Source organism: Letharia lupina, assembly GCF_014066315.1.
Source record: "Letharia lupina isolate WasteWater1 chromosome Unknown contig_5, whole genome shotgun sequence".
Lineage (NCBI taxonomy): Eukaryota > Fungi > Ascomycota > Lecanoromycetes > Lecanorales > Parmeliaceae > Letharia > Letharia lupina.
Genome location: NW_023502974.1, coordinates 1,307,063 through 1,323,211, shown reverse-complemented (window position 1 = coordinate 1,323,211; position 16,149 = coordinate 1,307,063). Strand labels below are relative to the sequence as shown.

At 50.5% G+C, this 16,149-nt stretch overlaps 4 protein-coding genes across 4 annotated transcripts; 2 read left to right on the top strand and 2 right to left on the bottom strand.

Moving 5' to 3' along the window:
• Positions 1 to 378: 378 nt before the first annotated feature.
• Positions 379 to 2,583, bottom strand: HO133_008652 (uncharacterized protein; the record flags this gene model as incomplete). Its single annotated transcript, XM_037299517.1, has 1 exon — positions 379 to 2,583. The coding sequence occupies one exon, from the start codon at positions 2,581 to 2,583 to the stop codon at positions 379 to 381; it is 2,205 nt and encodes a 734-aa protein (XP_037155518.1).
• Positions 2,584 to 3,114: 531 nt separating this feature from the next.
• On the top strand, positions 3,115 to 4,310 carry HO133_008651 (uncharacterized protein; the record flags this gene model as incomplete). Its single annotated transcript, XM_037299516.1, has 3 exons — positions 3,115 to 3,229; positions 3,329 to 3,476; positions 3,536 to 4,310. The coding sequence occupies 3 exons, from the start codon at positions 3,115 to 3,117 to the stop codon at positions 4,308 to 4,310; spliced, it is 1,038 nt and encodes a 345-aa protein (XP_037155517.1).
• An 8,340-nt stretch (positions 4,311 to 12,650) lies between these two features.
• Positions 12,651 to 14,641, top strand: HO133_008650 (uncharacterized protein; the record flags this gene model as incomplete). The annotated part of the gene is made up of 2 exons (XM_037299515.1): positions 12,651 to 13,230; positions 13,359 to 14,641. The coding sequence occupies 2 exons, from the start codon at positions 12,651 to 12,653 to the stop codon at positions 14,639 to 14,641; spliced, it is 1,863 nt and encodes a 620-aa protein (XP_037155516.1).
• A 991-nt stretch (positions 14,642 to 15,632) lies between these two features.
• On the bottom strand, positions 15,633 to 16,139 carry HO133_008649 (uncharacterized protein; the record flags this gene model as incomplete). Its single annotated transcript, XM_037299514.1, has 1 exon — positions 15,633 to 16,139. The coding sequence occupies one exon, from the start codon at positions 16,137 to 16,139 to the stop codon at positions 15,633 to 15,635; it is 507 nt and encodes a 168-aa protein (XP_037155515.1).
• Between the last annotated feature and the right edge of the window lie 10 nt (positions 16,140 to 16,149).

Below are 16,149 nucleotides of genomic sequence, written 5' to 3'. Positions count from 1 at the left end.
CCCGGGGGTGTATGTGGTAGCTTGGATAGCGCTGCGGATAGGTAAATACTGCCATTCTGCGAAAAATTGCTTCGGTCATTCAACACCTGGATTGGAAACGTTGGAAGCTGTTGATTTCGCGGACCTTTAATGTCTTCTACGGATACGTAGCCGTGCATCGGGCAGAAGTACGCTAGGCCCCATTGGACGTCTCATGCCGACTTTTGTGACAACTATGGCTCAAAGCTATAGAAAGGCTAGAAGTTGTCAAACAAGGTGGTTTCAAACACGATCATTGGTAAAATAAGGAATCTGATAAGCACCTATCTACAGAGTTTCAATTGCTCAGGCTTGTGATACTGATTACCTGTTGCTCCTATAAGTGGAGCTCCGGAATGCCTAAGCTTGTTGAAGGACTATTCCAGCAGCAACTTCTTCGCCTTCGGGTGCGTAGACGGCACTGCAGGGGAAGACTTGCATGCTGAGACCGCTAAGTAGTGCTGTACGTTGTGTATAAACCGTTGCTTGTTGCAGCTGAGGTCTACAACCCTCCACAGTCGCCAATAGTACCGTACGAAACTCTTCATCCGACGATGTCAAGGATATTGTGGCATATGAGACGATGTCAACGTATGGGTTCGTAACTCCAAGAGCCTGCCATTCGATATTACAACCACGCGGTAGCTCGTCCACTTGAACCGCAAAGAAACCGGGTGGTCCAACGAATGGGGAGATTGAGAGCCGTGCAATGTCGGGTAGAGACTGAACTTCTACCTCATCTTTCATGAAACTTCCCAAGCCACCGTACTTCTTGTCCCATGCGTCCAGACCATCCTCTTCCACTCCGTCTTTCTCCCACAGCTCCTTCTGGTGCACCCCTTTCCAGATTTCCCACGCTATGATTGCTTTCATTCGCACGTCACTCTTACCACTGATGAAAGCAATGCCTCCTGTCCACCAACTCACATTCATGGTTCTCCCAATTCTCCATAGATGTTGCAAGGCCAAGCATGCCCGCTTTGAGAATGAATCCATTTCATTCTCATTTTCACTATCCATTTGTTTGTTGCCGTCCTCAACTTGCAATACCTCCATCGATGCCGGTACCAAGGGTATCTGTCCAGCAAGGTATACTATAGCGGAGCCATGTTCGGTGTTCGTTGGCACAGATATTGCTTGCGAGTAGGGTCCAATATTGGCAGGTGCCCAGTAGGATCTTGATTGAATATGCAGACCCTCTCGAGCCGCAAGAGCGCCCAGATTGACGACGAATGAGACCATGACACTCACCTCGTCTGGCAGAGACTCTCCACATGCTACAGTCACTCGGGCTGGTGGGTTTGGTTTCTTAAATAATTGTCCATAGATGCTATTAAGTCCTGGGAAATCTGCCATCGATCGAAGCAACATGGTAGTGAAGATGATATCGTCTGTTGAGCGGTCGTTTTCCGTAAGGAATTCAAGTATTCTCGAATTGATATCCGACATTTGGTCTGTGGCAATGGTATTCGGCCCACGAGATGTCATATTAGAGATCGTGAGCATTGCCTGGGTTCTGAAGACGACGGGTTCTACTTCCCAACGGGTTGGAATTGTTCTCGGATTCTTGGCCTTCGTTTGACCAGTGACTAAATGCGGATTTGCTTGACCAGTAATGAAGGGTATCTTGCCCCTCAGGTGGTGATATAATTCTTCAAACTCCCCATCCCATAGTCCGATGGTTCTCAGTAATGTTTTCCACTCTTGACCGTCGGGAGGTTCGCTATCGTCGTTGGTCACCATTGTTCCGGCATGTTCTCTAAACGCCAACCATGCCTCACCACCTCCACCCTTTTCTATCCACATCTCTCCGCCGTCTACCACAATACTTTTCCTGAATACTCCCATTGGTCCATTTACAACGAGGGTTTCGTACTCCCCACCCTCACCTAGAACACTACCTCCAAACCTGCGCATACCCTTCTCGACCCTTGCTCGTACTTTTCGATCCATCAAATTCTGCCACAGCAATTCCTCTTCCAGCCCGCCAGAAGCGACCTTCACGATACGCACATCCAAGCCAACAGCTGCCATGTCATCAAGTAAACCGCCAGCTGATGGTGGAGGGAGAGAAGGATACTGCCATAAGTAGCTCAACGGGACAAGATGGAGGCGTCGGGCTACAGACTCGATCCGTGTGCGTTGGTAGGTACTGAGTATTGCTCCGGAGCAGACCGCATTTACATGTGGATATTGCTGAAGAATTCTGCGAAGTAATTCCATCAAATCCTCTGTCTCGTCAACTCGTTGGGAATCTTGTTGACTATCTCCAGCATATTCGTAGACCTTTGACGGGTTCAACGCTGAGCCAGATATCTCCTGACGGAATACTGGCAATCCCAGTGCGTCTGAATAGAGGGGCGTAAGTCTGTGACCAGCTGTTTGATACATGTAGCTGTTGAGATCTTCTGAGATTCCGCCCAGTGACAGTGCCCGTGGCGGATACAGATTCGCAAGAGCAACAACCCGATGATTGTTGGCTAGACAGTGTAGTACCGAGAAGAAAGAGTCCTTGCCACCGGATATGAGCCCAATGACAGTCAGTGATTTGGGGTTGTCACCCATGGTGTTGCTAGGAGGCAGATTTCAAGGGACAAGGATCCTGTACATGGCAACAGAGCATTTTTCTCCCCAGGATGCGCTTTTGATGTTACTGTTCTTCAAAGGGTTCTAATTTCAAAAAAGGATGATGAGAAGTTATGGATACAGACAAGGGCTGGCCTCAGACCCATAAATCGGCGAACAGAAAAGGACTAGTAGACTCGATACGGTGCGTATCACACAAATACAGCTTCCATGGGATTTAACTGTCTCCAGAGTAGGAGGTTCACAATCTGGCTACTGCGTTCACATGTCATGTGAAAAGTCAAGGAAATCGTCGTCCTGGGGTATTCACCATCCTAGTGTCCTAGTAGATAACTTCTGAAGCTGGCAGGGCATCAAAGTATGCCTAGAATGAGCCCATACGCGACATTGCCAGTACATTGTACAATGATATGTGTATAACACTCGCAACATGCGGAGAAGAACCTTTTATATCCGAGCGCCAAGACTTTTGGCGATTCTTACACAATTGGATCACTCGTTCGTCAGCATATGACCGTACTTTTTGCAGAAGCCTATTCTACTAAGATGTCGAAAACAGTGCATATAGGCTCGAAAAGCCAGTTTGACAGTCTACTTCGATCCTCCAAGATAGTAGTGACAGACTGTAAGCAAGCTCACTTACCCCACTTAATCCTACTACCTGAGGGCGCCTCATTCCAAGCAGCTCCTTGTAAAGATAATACGCTGATTCGGTTTCCTACAGTCTACGCAGACTGGTGTGGACCATGCAAACAGATAGCTCCGATTTATGAACAGCTTTCGGCGCAGCTATCTCGACCAAATAAGATCACATTTGCTAAGGTCGACACTGAACAACAACGGGAAGTTGCACAGCGATACGGAGTTACGGCGTAGGTAACAGACGCCCAAACTAAAATTAGGGACACTTAACTAATCACCAGTCTCCTAGGCTCCCTACCTTTATTATATTCAAGAACACCGAAATCGTCGAAAGCATAAAAGGAGCTGACCCACGAAAGCTCCAGGCGGTAGTCAAGAAGCTTTCAGCAGAAGCAGATTCAGATGGTGCGAATGGATTCGGGGAGGCAAGTAGCAGTGGTTCAGCATCCTGGACGGCTGCGAGTCTGCCCAAGGGCTACAGCGACGTGACGGATCAAGTGGATGTTCGGGGTCTCGACCTACTGAACTCGGCCAGCGAATGTGGCACCGCGAGAACGCTTTTCGACAACAGCAAGCCGTCCGCGCTGGACAGTGGGAAGGGCAAAGGCAAGGGGCCTTCGAACGAGGAAGAGGATAAGAAGGACTGGGTGGAGAGTGATACGGATGAGCAGCTCATGCTCTACGTCCCATTCATGTCGACACTGAAGGTTCATACGCTACACATCACTTCCTTACCAGCAAAAGATGATGATGAGCCTCCAATGCGGCCGAAGACCATCCAGCTTTATTCGAATCGCGCGCACGTACTAGGTTTTGATGAGGCAGAAGACTTGCCAGCTACGCAGGCTATTACGTTAAGCCCTCGAGATTGGGACGAAAAGACTGGGACCGCGAAGGTTGAGCTACGCTTCGTCAAGTTTCAAAATATCACTTCGTTAGTGGTGTTCATTGTTGATGGGGAAGGGAGTGGGGACAAAGTGAGGATCGATAGGATGAGGATTGTGGGCGAGACAGGAGAGAAGAGAGATCTAGGGAAGCTTGAGAAAGTTGGAGAACATGACTGATGACTGCATACATGGGATACGAAACGCTTATTGACCTTTGCGAGCATGAGGCATGCACAAAAGCAAGCAGTGTCTTGCATTTGGTAATGACCTGCCAAATTTTGATAATGCCATCCTCCATTGGACTCCCATATGCTCTGTTTGTCCCGGCCATCGTTCCTTGCGCAAACTCTGCCAATTTGTAATCTTTCTCCGTCAACGTGCAACAACAGAGCAACAAAGAGTTCTGTACTCTAATGTCTCGGCCCTCAAGGTCAAAGTATGTTCGATCTTCACCCTCAGCTCTCTCATTCCCACATTGCATGGGGTGTAGTATTTCAACGAATAGAGCCTGCCCGGGATCACAACGACGTGCAATTCAATACTCTGTGGTACAACCGACGCTTGGGTACATCACTGAGTAAGATGACCAGGCAACACGAGGTAGAAGTCGTACCGCCGCACGAAGAAGGAAAAGAAGAGGAGGGCGAAAAGTTCGGTTGAATAGAGAACCGTAAGGCTGAGCTAGGCTTGAATTTGGAGGTACCTTAGTGGGGTGGATGAGGAGGTGGTGAGCTTTTCCTGCTGTTTTCTTTCTAACATGATATGGCTGATGATGAACGATACGAGCTGTATCACCAATATAATAGGAAGAGAATGACTTGCTCTTTGAGCAGATGATCTCAATATGACGAGTTCTGAAGCCTACGTCTTTGACAGCCTTTGGAGTGGTTGGCCCCGTGGCCGCACAACATTTCTCATCCTTCCTTATTCACAATGAAGTTCTTCATTGTCAAAAGAAAAAGAATGTGGAGACCTGTGGAACCCTAGAGCTAACCGTCTGGATGACAAAATTGATCTTTTGGACGAGCACATGCCCACAGCCATGCTCTTTCGAGTAGAAGATCAGAGGCATAGCTCTCAGATTGTGTAAGCTGCTTTGCACACGAGGCTCTCTAGCTGCATTCCAAGTCTCAAGCAGCAGCTAGCAGCGCTGTTCGCGGTGGCTGCCGGGTGGAGTCTGCTCATACTTTCTTCTGTTATTGAACCAATGCCCGTATCGATCACGTCTCCCGTTCGTTCCAAACCTCTCCGAGTGGATCTTTCCCGTTGCACGTATTTGACACTCGCGGATTAAATAGAGCACATTCCAGCCAGACTGTGGAGAGGCTGTTCTGGCAAACAAACACCAACGGTAACGAGACCAGCTATGATATCACTGACATATCGAAAACCACAGATCATATACGCCTCTTGAGCGCTCAGTGCGTTGAAGGAATAGTCCGAGCAGCATGCCCTCCCTACTAAGCTCTTGAACGTCCAGCCAGCTGCTTCACCAGCAAGGCAGGCTTCGTGTCCCAATGCTGCACCGTCTGGATTAAGTCGAGTCACTGCAACTTGAAGATTCTCTGGAAGGTTCACCATTCTACCGTCCCCAAGATCTATCGGATTCGTGGCATTAGGGACGTTCGCGTGTCTGCTACGGCTAAACATTCACAGGTGTGGAAACATCGTTCCGCGTATTCGGCTGCTATCGCTGGCTCGTAAAAAAGGCTTTCGATCTTGTTGCAATTGATCACCTGTCCCACCCATTGGCAGCCAGCTCGATCGCAGAGGCCTTCCACGTCCTCTATGTACTCTACTTGACCCCATTGATCGATGTACTGGATGGATTCCTCTGTGCCATCCTTTGCCACGTTCCATGGCTGCATAAAGATGTTCCTAGGATAATCTCGTGGATCCTGGGGCAACATTCCAGCACAGTGGCCTGTCTGATAGCCGACTCAGTGGACGTTAGGAAGAAGGATCAAGAACCTACGAAAAAGGTGCTTCGTTTGGCAAGTGGTTGTACGAGTGTCCGGTCGACGCTGAGAGGAATACATGACACTAGTGTCCACACGAGCGAGGCGACAAGGAAGAGCTTTTGTACATGGTGACAAGTCAAGCTTGCCATTATTTCGATCAGGATGATCAGTTATCAGAGGCATCAAGAGGATCAATGAGCCGGTGGAAGCGAAGCAGACTCACTCTACGAAGATCAAGCCAATTCCACAGATGAGTCTCGTTCCTCTTACACCTGTCCTAGGCGGGTATTCGGCTTCATCGACAGACAGGCTAGCAACAACTAGGTCTCACGCATTTCTTCCGTATTCAATGATTCTTGATGTCTTCAACCCGGACTTTGCAAATCTACCGGCCCTCTATTTCCCCACACGACAACTTCATGCAGGGTCTTTCCCCAGGATCGTCCACCAGCGGGCGAATCGAGAAGGCAAGTGCAGGAGTATAAGGTGGGTCGGGCGCGTATTTGTTTGAGAAGAAACGAAGCGCTCTACCCAAAAGTACCTTGTGAATCTCAGACAGCCGCCCTTTTCCCTCGTCGATTCGGGGACATTGTGCCCATGTCTACAGGTACATCCAATGTCAATGAATGCAATTAAGATTCACACAATCTTATCTCTCTGTGCTGTGATCGTCCCGTTCAAGGAAGACATTCAACAGCCAATCCTACCTCGCTTGCAATTGCAACCTGCTCCGTCTACTCTTCCCCTCAAACCGTCAACCTCAACAGCTATGCCCCTCATCATGAGCCCCTGTCTCCTCGATGACGCCAACAACCTAGCACAAAGCCCACCTCGCCACTTTCGCCTACTCCGCCTCTGCCTCCTCAAAATACCACCTCAAAATCATCGACACCTCCACCAACGAGATCGCGGCCTACGCAACCTGGATCTCCGTCCCCCCTCCTTCTCCTCTCCCGCCTCAAAGATGCCAAGCCGACGACCATGATCCATGGCCCCTCTCATCATCAGAGCTGGTGACGACGACCGACAGCAACAGCGGTCTGTGCATAGGGGCAAGGGAGAGGTTGTGGAGTACCTGTCTCTACCGGGGGGCGAGAGTGGCGTCGAAGTTTAGGCGGTTCGGGCTGAAGCACGGGGGGTGGACAGGCAGTGCAGGAAGAGGGTGGAGAGTGTGAGGCCGTCGATGGGGAGTTGCGTTGGGCTCGTGGGGGCCTGAGAGGTGTGGAGTCGGGAGAGTGGAGGTCATGATCGATCGCTCGCTACGGCCATGTTTGACGGACCGAAACGAAACGAATGTCCGCCTCGGTTATGTTTTCAGGGAGGGGCACGGATCGAGTTGAGGCTCGCGAGGAATAGGTGTTTCTGTCCGATTTGAAATGGAAGGCCGGCTGCATGTGACCCCGTCATCGATTACTTTCAGCTACCTACCGGCCGGAACAAAAGGTCCGCTTTTTTTCCTTTTTTTTGAAACAATCGCACGACTCCACGGCTTGCAGGTTGTATCCGTGTTCATGTCAAGCGAAGGGAGGCGTTCTGCGTAGTGGTTGCCATTGATCGCGTAGCATTGTACTGGCCGGTAGGTAGGCGAAAGGGGCCGGGAGCACATGCTCCGGACCACTCTTCTCACAGGACAAGAACCGCAGGCTCTGGCGCGACTCTGCGAAGGGCCTCGGTCCAGACCCGTTCTTCCTCTACCTGAAGCTGTTTCTCGCCAAGGTACCATGCTCAGATGGTATGAATCGACCGTACCACAGGATAAACCTAGACACCACTAGACTCGTAGACCCACAGCGATAGGTAAATGATTCTAACTCTGGGCGTCCGGGCTCGAGATGGGCACCGGTGCTCGGTTTGATCCCCGTGCAACATATGTAAAGGTATCTCCCATCATGAACATGACACGCTACACCAATTACGCCCGAAGACTTTGACCTTCCATCGACATCGTCATCGTCATCGTCATTCCCCCCCCCTGCCCCCTGCCCCCGTCCCCACCCACCAGATCTACAGAAACCAGGTTGACGGAGAGTCCAAAACACGGAATGTAACCTCTCCGCATGGCCAAAAAAAGGTTAAAAAAAGGGCAGTCGTAACTAACTAGTAAGAAAAGCCCGAAAAAAAAGAAAAAAAAGAAAAAAAAAGAGTTTCCTCGAATCTCGGCCAACACGTGGTTCGAAACTTTGGGGTTTTCGTCGTCGCTTTTCAGCCAGAGGAGGAGGACAGCTGGTCGGTTGGTTGATCGACGGACGGGAAAAAGGAAGGAGGGGAAAATTGAAAGAAAGGTGATCTTCAGGTACCGTACGACCACACCCAAAGCCTCCGAAAGAAGCCTGCTAGCCGTGTTTCAGGCTTCCGGGTCCCCACTCCACATGGTTGTCCCGCAAGTGCCTCGTGTGGGCCCGGGAGACTCGGATAGGAAGTCGGTGGGAAGTGTGTGTTTTGGTTTGGACTTTGGTCGTCGGAGTAAAGTGCCCCTGGTTGCGGTGAGAGAGATTTTTTTTTTTTTTTTTTTTTCCGCCATGATTTCATTTGGTAAAGTTGAGTACCGTAAATACATTACTCTAAGCGGAGGATTTCCGATAAGGTCGATAAGGGTGAATGGTGACAAGTTGCAGGCTCGCACGTCAGGGTATGCAGGTCTGACAGAGTCTGGGCCCCGTTGGGCTCCGAGTCCGCTGTTTGGGCGGCCAAGCCTCCAAAAAGCCACGGGCTTGGCCTTTTTCCCCGTGTGCCCCAAATAGAGACGGGAGGAATTCAGCGAACGGCAACCCTAACCACGGAGCATACGAAAAGTTCTCCCTTCGACAGTTCGTATCAAGTTATCGAGACGACTCGGTGTGCTGTTGGTCGGTCTTGGAGCCTCCGCTGTTGTTTGGATATGTCGCTTGGTGACGTCCCGGCGGTGTCAAAAGAGCGGAAGATGCGAATATCCGGTAGACCTTAAAGTAGGGCATTCCCAATTGAACATAGGCACCTGTGTTCAATCGTGAAGCGGTCTAAAGATAGCCCCTACCGTTGGGCGACGAGTACGACGAGATACGAATTCGTTCTGCCTTCTCCCAGATGGGCCGATGATTTGACCTCAATCTCCTCGCTTCTTGACTTCACACCAGCAACGACCTTTAGAGCATCTTCAAAACACCCGCCAAGCCGCAAGATTGCGTTCCATGGTTCTGCACATCGCTTTGACCCGTTCTCCGTTTCGACCATTTGCTGTCAGACTTCACTCCTGCCCTCCTCCATGTGAGATGCGGAGTGATACCAGGCCATCGGTAGACTTCTGGCGGTCAGGAAGTAGCACTTGGACCTACGTGGCACTACGAATGCTGGATGACGGTATTTCGCCGGCCTACAATGTCGCTTCAAGAAAAGCGTTAAGACCCTTGGGTGCATTTCATCCCTCTTTCAGCCTCTTCCGCGGAAGCTACTGGTGTATTCGTCGATGAGGCTTTTCGGCCAAACTGCAAGAGGCTATCGAGATGTTTACCAATCTCCCCTGTCACGAAGTGTTGATAAAAATCCAAGACCAGATCCACTATCCTGGTCTTGAATCTGGACTAGAGGCAAGCCCTATTCGAAAAGCCTTCGAACTTTCTTCCATCATCTATGCCTTCGGCGATTTTTCATGGGAGCAACAGGCTTCATGGTGGGCCGGTGGCTGGTGGGGAAATTCCCCCGGCCCGTTGACCCTAGATTTCGAGACCCTGGAGACTGTACTTGACTCCTGAGTGCTGATAGAGCCAAGCAAGGGTCGAGAGGGGTAAGAACTCTGAATCTTGAAGATCAATTTTCGGCGGTCCGAACAGCGGTACTCCACCCGCTCCGGAGTGAGCTCGTCTGAGGGGTTTATTCATGATGATCGGTAGTCTTTGCGGGAGAAAGATTACGGTGTTCAAGGACTTTCTGATCTGTAATTTTGTTATCGGGCATCCTTCCATGACGCAATGTCGTTAGGATTTTAATCGCGCTTTTGCCGAGGGAAGAAATGTTTTGAATATTCGAATTTTTTTACGTTTTTCATCAGCATCATTGGCAAAAACAAAGTGCCGTACCTGCGCCGTTCCTGCATTAGCTTGTGGATAGTCCCAGCCTATTCCGATTGGCGTTCTTCTATCGTAGCTCACTAGCAGGGGATGTGCATGGCTGGAAGGGACCCCTGACGAAGTCGAGCCAATAACGTGACATCCATCTAATGCAGCGTGACGAAACCAACTTGAACGGCATAAGAGCTGGGATCCGCGTATAGCGGCGAGGCTCTCTTGCCATTTTGGTAACTCATCTCTTGCCACTCAATAGTGTAGATCCTATTATTAGTAGCAGTGTCCCAGGGCGGGTTGTGCATGTCTTCTGCATAACTAGTGGTGTGTCGCTACAAAATTCCGTGCCATTGGCTGCGCCGCTCTGGAGTGGCGGGTATTTTCTTGGTGGTGTGCTGATCGTGAAGAAATAGCATGGTGCGGATTAGAGCATACCACTGTGTGGTACTTGTAATGAACCGCCGCAGAATAGTTGTGCATGACCAACAGACTCTTCAAAGGCCCAGAATTTGCGCACGGCACGCACAGAAGGACCGAACCTTTGAACAGTCAGACGCATTGATCTCATTTGATTAATTACTATGTGTCTTGTCGACACATGTCCCTGAGATATACGCGCCGCAGCACTGCTGTTGATGCGCATGTTGCTGACCCCGCACCGCACGGCGCACGGTTGTTGGTTTCAAAGGGTATCAAAGCGGTGCAAAAATGACACATTCCAATCTGCTATCGATACGGTCCAGTGAGACGAATTAATTGGCGCCTATCTATCAAAGAATCGGTACCTTGCAGGCTTTGCAGATCATGAAGAAGTAGTCAGAAGTTCTGGAAGCTCGATTGGAGCACCTTAGCACTGCAGTCATGGCGGCTATGCTTTTGACCGACCAATATGAGGCCGAGCTGTGCAGCAGGACCGCCCATTATTCCCAGGCAACGGGATCCTATCGATATGGGCGCTATTATCGATAGCGGGTGTGTGGTCCAGTAAGATGCTGACGCGGGGCCTTCGTAAGCTGATTCGTATCATCGTACGGAGATGCTTTTCTCAGCTTTCTGATCCAACAGGAGGCATCTGTTGCGTAGAATCCTGTCTTACTCCGCTGAACCATAGTTGAGATGTCACCTTTTTAGATGGACCTGTGGATTCATCAGGCTCGAGGGTCGCAGCTGAAATTCACATCATGTGGGTAGTATGCGCTTGCTTGCAGGTGGAACAGCGTGCCCCTCATCGGCATTGGCCAGTGAGGGTGCTGATCCTTGCCTGAAGGCCCCAAAGTATCCTGAGTACAGTGCCAAGTCACAGGTCGCTATGCACAGCAAGACACCTTTGGGACTGGAGTTGAGTGGTCATGCACAGGCAAAGTCTGGTACCAGGCCAAGTTTGTCTGAGAAGAGTCGTCGCTTGCTTCGTTGGGGCGTCTTGGTCGCTCGCAATTTCCCAATCATGATAAAAACAATAATGTCCCTAATGAATCTCTACCAAATTATGGCCCATTCAGGGTTTCCCCAAATCCCAATGGGAGGTCATTCATTCGTCAGCCTTCTTGCCTTTGTCATTGTAAGTCGCACGCCTAAATGATTTATTTATTTATTTTTTCGGTTCCGCTCGCTGCTGTGTCAGCCCTGAGAGAGGGAGGGGGGGGGTTTGTGTGTGGGTAGTACTGCGACTGGGACAATAATGGTACAAGTGATGAGAGAAAAGCGGCGTTGGAAAATGGACTCGTCAAATGGGTTGGACTCGGAATGCTTTCTAGTAAGCTTGGGTTAGTGCATGCGAGCTGGAGAGGCAAGGAGGAGAAAGAGGATGAGGATTCGAGGATTGAGGGATTGAGCTAGAAGCTAGAAGGCTAAAAAGTAGAGCTATTCAAGTTACTGGGATGCACTGCGCCATCATCACATCCCTCCCGAAATCCCCATACGATTTGATCCGTCTCTACTCTAGCTCATGTGCTTATGTTCGAGCCTAGGGTTCCTTAGGTCGATTTAACTCCATTTCGTTGTCCTCTTTCGCCTAAGTGGAGAATGGAAGAATAACTGGCCTTGCCTTCTTCAACGCTTGTCTGCGTTATTCTACTTTACCCGCTGAGTGCCCTCCACATTCATTTTCTTCTCTCTCCTCATTATCAGGTCTGCTCGATCATTTCGTCGACACTCCAATCTCTTTTCCATTTTTACTACTAACCCACTTCTTTGTAATATTTTTATTATTTTTGAGATCTTTGACCTCGGGCTCTTTCATTACGTGCCCTTCTTCAATCCTCTCACTGTCACTCATTTGGCACTTCTGCCCACCAGACAAGCAAACACTTCGAATTCCAGACCGAGCCCGAGCAATACTACACCCCTAAACATATTAGACAGACGTTTGGATAGTCCAGCTCTGTTGTTCAGTCACTCCTTCGACCAGTCGACAACGTTTGGAACAAACAAGTATGGCATGATCCTGGAATGTAATATGTCAGGGAAGAGGCAGTGCTGACAATTTTCACTCTAGCCCGCCAGATAATTGCACAACAGCCATGGAATCTTCACACTCGATGCATCCTCCCCACCCAATGGGACAACAATCCTTTTTCTATTACACCCCAGACCCTAATGCAGACCGTCGGCAGCACGGCAACTTCGCCCCACACCCTAATGCAATGCACGGTGGCATAGCAATGCATCAATACCAGCAACAGCTCTACCATCATGAAATGATGATGCACGGACAGTACCCTGTGTTCGCTCCGTTGCCCTCGTCCGGCCCGTCCATGTACCAGCCTCAGAAGTCAATGCTCGCCATGGCATCTCCTCGTCCCATGCAGCAGAAGCCGGCTTTCTTATGCCAATATGAAGGCCAGCAGCTTTCAGTGAACACCGAGTGCAGCACACCGGATCTTTACGTTTACCCATCGACACCACCGCTTTCTTTCTCTGGGAGTGCCTCCAACAGCCCACCATCAACTTGTGGTGTTCTGCCCACTCCAGTAACGGGTGCATACATGGGACTTGAGAAGAACATCGAGGGCGTCAAAGAGGGATGCCAAAGTGATGTGCAGAGTGAAATTCTCGCTGGCGGGGATTGGACTCGATGTTGCTCACCACCATTGACACCTGGTACGTCACATGAATCATCGATCTGTTCCCCATGTTCGACCACAACCATCGATTGATTATTGTGGATTTGAAGAAATTCGATACAATTTTCGAAGTGTCGTGTTCTAATGATTGCGTTGTGTCCGTAGTGTTTATCCACCCGCCTTCGGTAACGGCTAGCCAAGCCTCCGACCTCCTTTCCATCAATTCTTGTCCTTCACTTTCTCCTTCACCGTCACCAATCTCGCGATCCAGCACTACCACTTCCACTACCGATTTTGATTTTTGTGATCCTCGCAATCTATTTGTCGATGCGCAAAACTCAAGCAACATCGCGATCGACTTTCCACCTTTGCCAACTTTGTGCTCAGGGGACGACGAGGAGCACAAACTGATCCTTGGAGGTGATCTCAGCCTAATCAAACAAGAATCTCAATTCAGTAAATCTTTCGAGTCTTCAGCGACATCTACCCTCGGTGGTCTGCCAAGCTTCGACACATTCTCTGATCTCGACGACTCTGAGAACGAGTTCGTCACTGACCTTTCCCGATTCTCACGTTCGGAAAGCACTTCTTACCTTGGCAACAAGAGACAGCGACTCGACCTCATCTCATTTGACGACGAGGAGTTCCTCAGTGAAGACAGTTTCGAGGACTTTGAGAACGTTGACCAAGTTGCGTCGGCCGGACTTCCAACACCTCCTGAATCCCGGCGCTCCTCTGAAGACGTGTCTGCCAAGATGAAGACCACCAAGAAGCGGGGTCAGACCAAGAAGTCAGTGAAGAAGACTAGCATCAATGCCGACATATCTGACTCTGAGCCCAGCATAAAGCACGAGACGCACTCGCACGCCACTGGCTCGTCACCAGAGCAAGGTTCTGCTGCTCCCGAAACATCTGAAACTCATGATAGCAATGCTGCCTCTGACAGCAACGCTGTTGCATCTGGCACTGATACTGCTGCGACCTCCCTCCAGCCAGTGGCACGTCGAGGCCGCAAACAATCACTCACGGATGATCCATCAAAGACATTTGTTTGCAATCTGTGCTCTCGCCGCTTCCGTCGCCAAGAGCATCTCAAGCGTCACTACCGCTCTCTCCACACTCACGACAAACCCTTCGAGTGCAATGAATGTGGCAAGAAGTTCTCCCGTAGCGACAACCTTTCACAGCACGCTCGCACTCACGGAGCCGGTGCCATCGTGATGGGAGTCCTAGAGGATGGCGAACTTCCACCAACGGAGGCAGGAAGCCCCATCGACCATACTGATACAGGTGCTCTCGGTGCCGTTCTTTTCGAGGCCGCCCAAGCCGCCGCCGCCAACGCTTCAAGCAGCTCTTCATCCAGCAACAGCTCTCGCCGAGATAGTACCAGCCCAGCACCATCGATCGAGAATATCAGGACGAACAGAAAGAGGAAGAGGGAGGAATAGACAATGTCAAAATTGTACCATATTTACGACGACATAACGATGGAACGTATTCGTCCGCTCCAGCCAGCGTGACGCGGATCAAGCATAGCATGGAAGACGGCTGTCCTAGCCGCCAAAAGTGTTGCTGTATTCATAAAGGGGTATTACTATCTTAGAACGGCGTTTGCACTTGCTCTAGCGGCTTACGGGCAACGAGACAGGACTTGCTTGGAGGTTGCCAATGGGTGTTGCTGACTTTTTCTCCTTCTCTGTAATCATACTTGGGTGCTTGATGGACGGGGCTTTTCTTGCTGTGTATGCTGTATCCCGCCTTGTTGTATGCACTATGCTGGTCATTCTGCTACACATAGCTTACTATCTTATCAATGAAGACTGTTAAATAGCTATCCTAATGCTACACTGGTGGACCCGATACACTCTCAAAGGTGACATATCCTGCGGACGGAGTACTCCGTACTCAAATTATCAACATTGGGTTTCAACTCCGGGACCACACATCTGCGGCGCTAATAGCACAGTACTGTATGAAAGACCTCGCTCGGCCTCACCGACCAGGCCACCAAGATTCTCCTCGCGCCGATCCATTCGTCATACTACCCTGGTGCGACCATCCTTCAGACCGTAGCCGCTATCTTCCTGCATATACTGCCTTCACGCCAGACTTGCATAAGATAACTTTCTCTCCTTAGCGCGCGGTTGCAGGTCTCCTCTCAGCAGACCACCCAAGACCACCATCAGCGACACGCCTGTTCGTCTGGAATGGACGTGACGAATCCAACGCTGCCGTAGACAGCTCGTAGCCGCTTGAATACTGGCCATGTGATGTCTCTGGACCCGCTCCGTAGGCTCAGAGGCATTTCGTCTGGGCAGCCGTCCACGCCCTTGGCCTTGCCACCTTCACGTGAACCACAGATGTGGGGCATCCAGCGGCACAGAACCGCATGGCTTTGCTTGATACCTTTCGTTTCCTCCAAGAAGAAGAAACCATGCCTCACCCATCCTCGGCGACAGCAAAAGTCACCCTCAACCAAAGACTGCATCCCTGACAGGGCGTAATCGTCTCCCCATACTCGGCGTTCAACTCCAACTCTTCCTCCGTAATCACATAGGCACCATCCTTCCCACACCGGCAGCCACGATACCACATCTGTTCTTTCTCGTCATAGCCCATGTCACCTAGATCCACGGTTTCCAGGCCTGGGTGTGAGGGTTGGACCGGGACTCGTGTTGCGGACGATGATGTGATGAGAGAGAGGTCGTGTTCGGAGCGGGCGCTGGGATCCGTGAGGGTTTTGTAGGCGAGGGTGATAGCGTCTATGGTGTATTTTGAAGTCGACGGTGAGGCGGGGGAAGGGCGGGATTTGTCGGGGTGATGAAGGAGGAGGGCGCGGCGGTAGGCGTGGCGGATGTCTTGGTCTGTGAGGTCTTTGCTTGTAGAGGGGTTAGATGGGAGGCCAAGGACTTCGTAGTGGTTTTGGGTGTAGCTTCTTTCCGGCATGGCAGAGGAG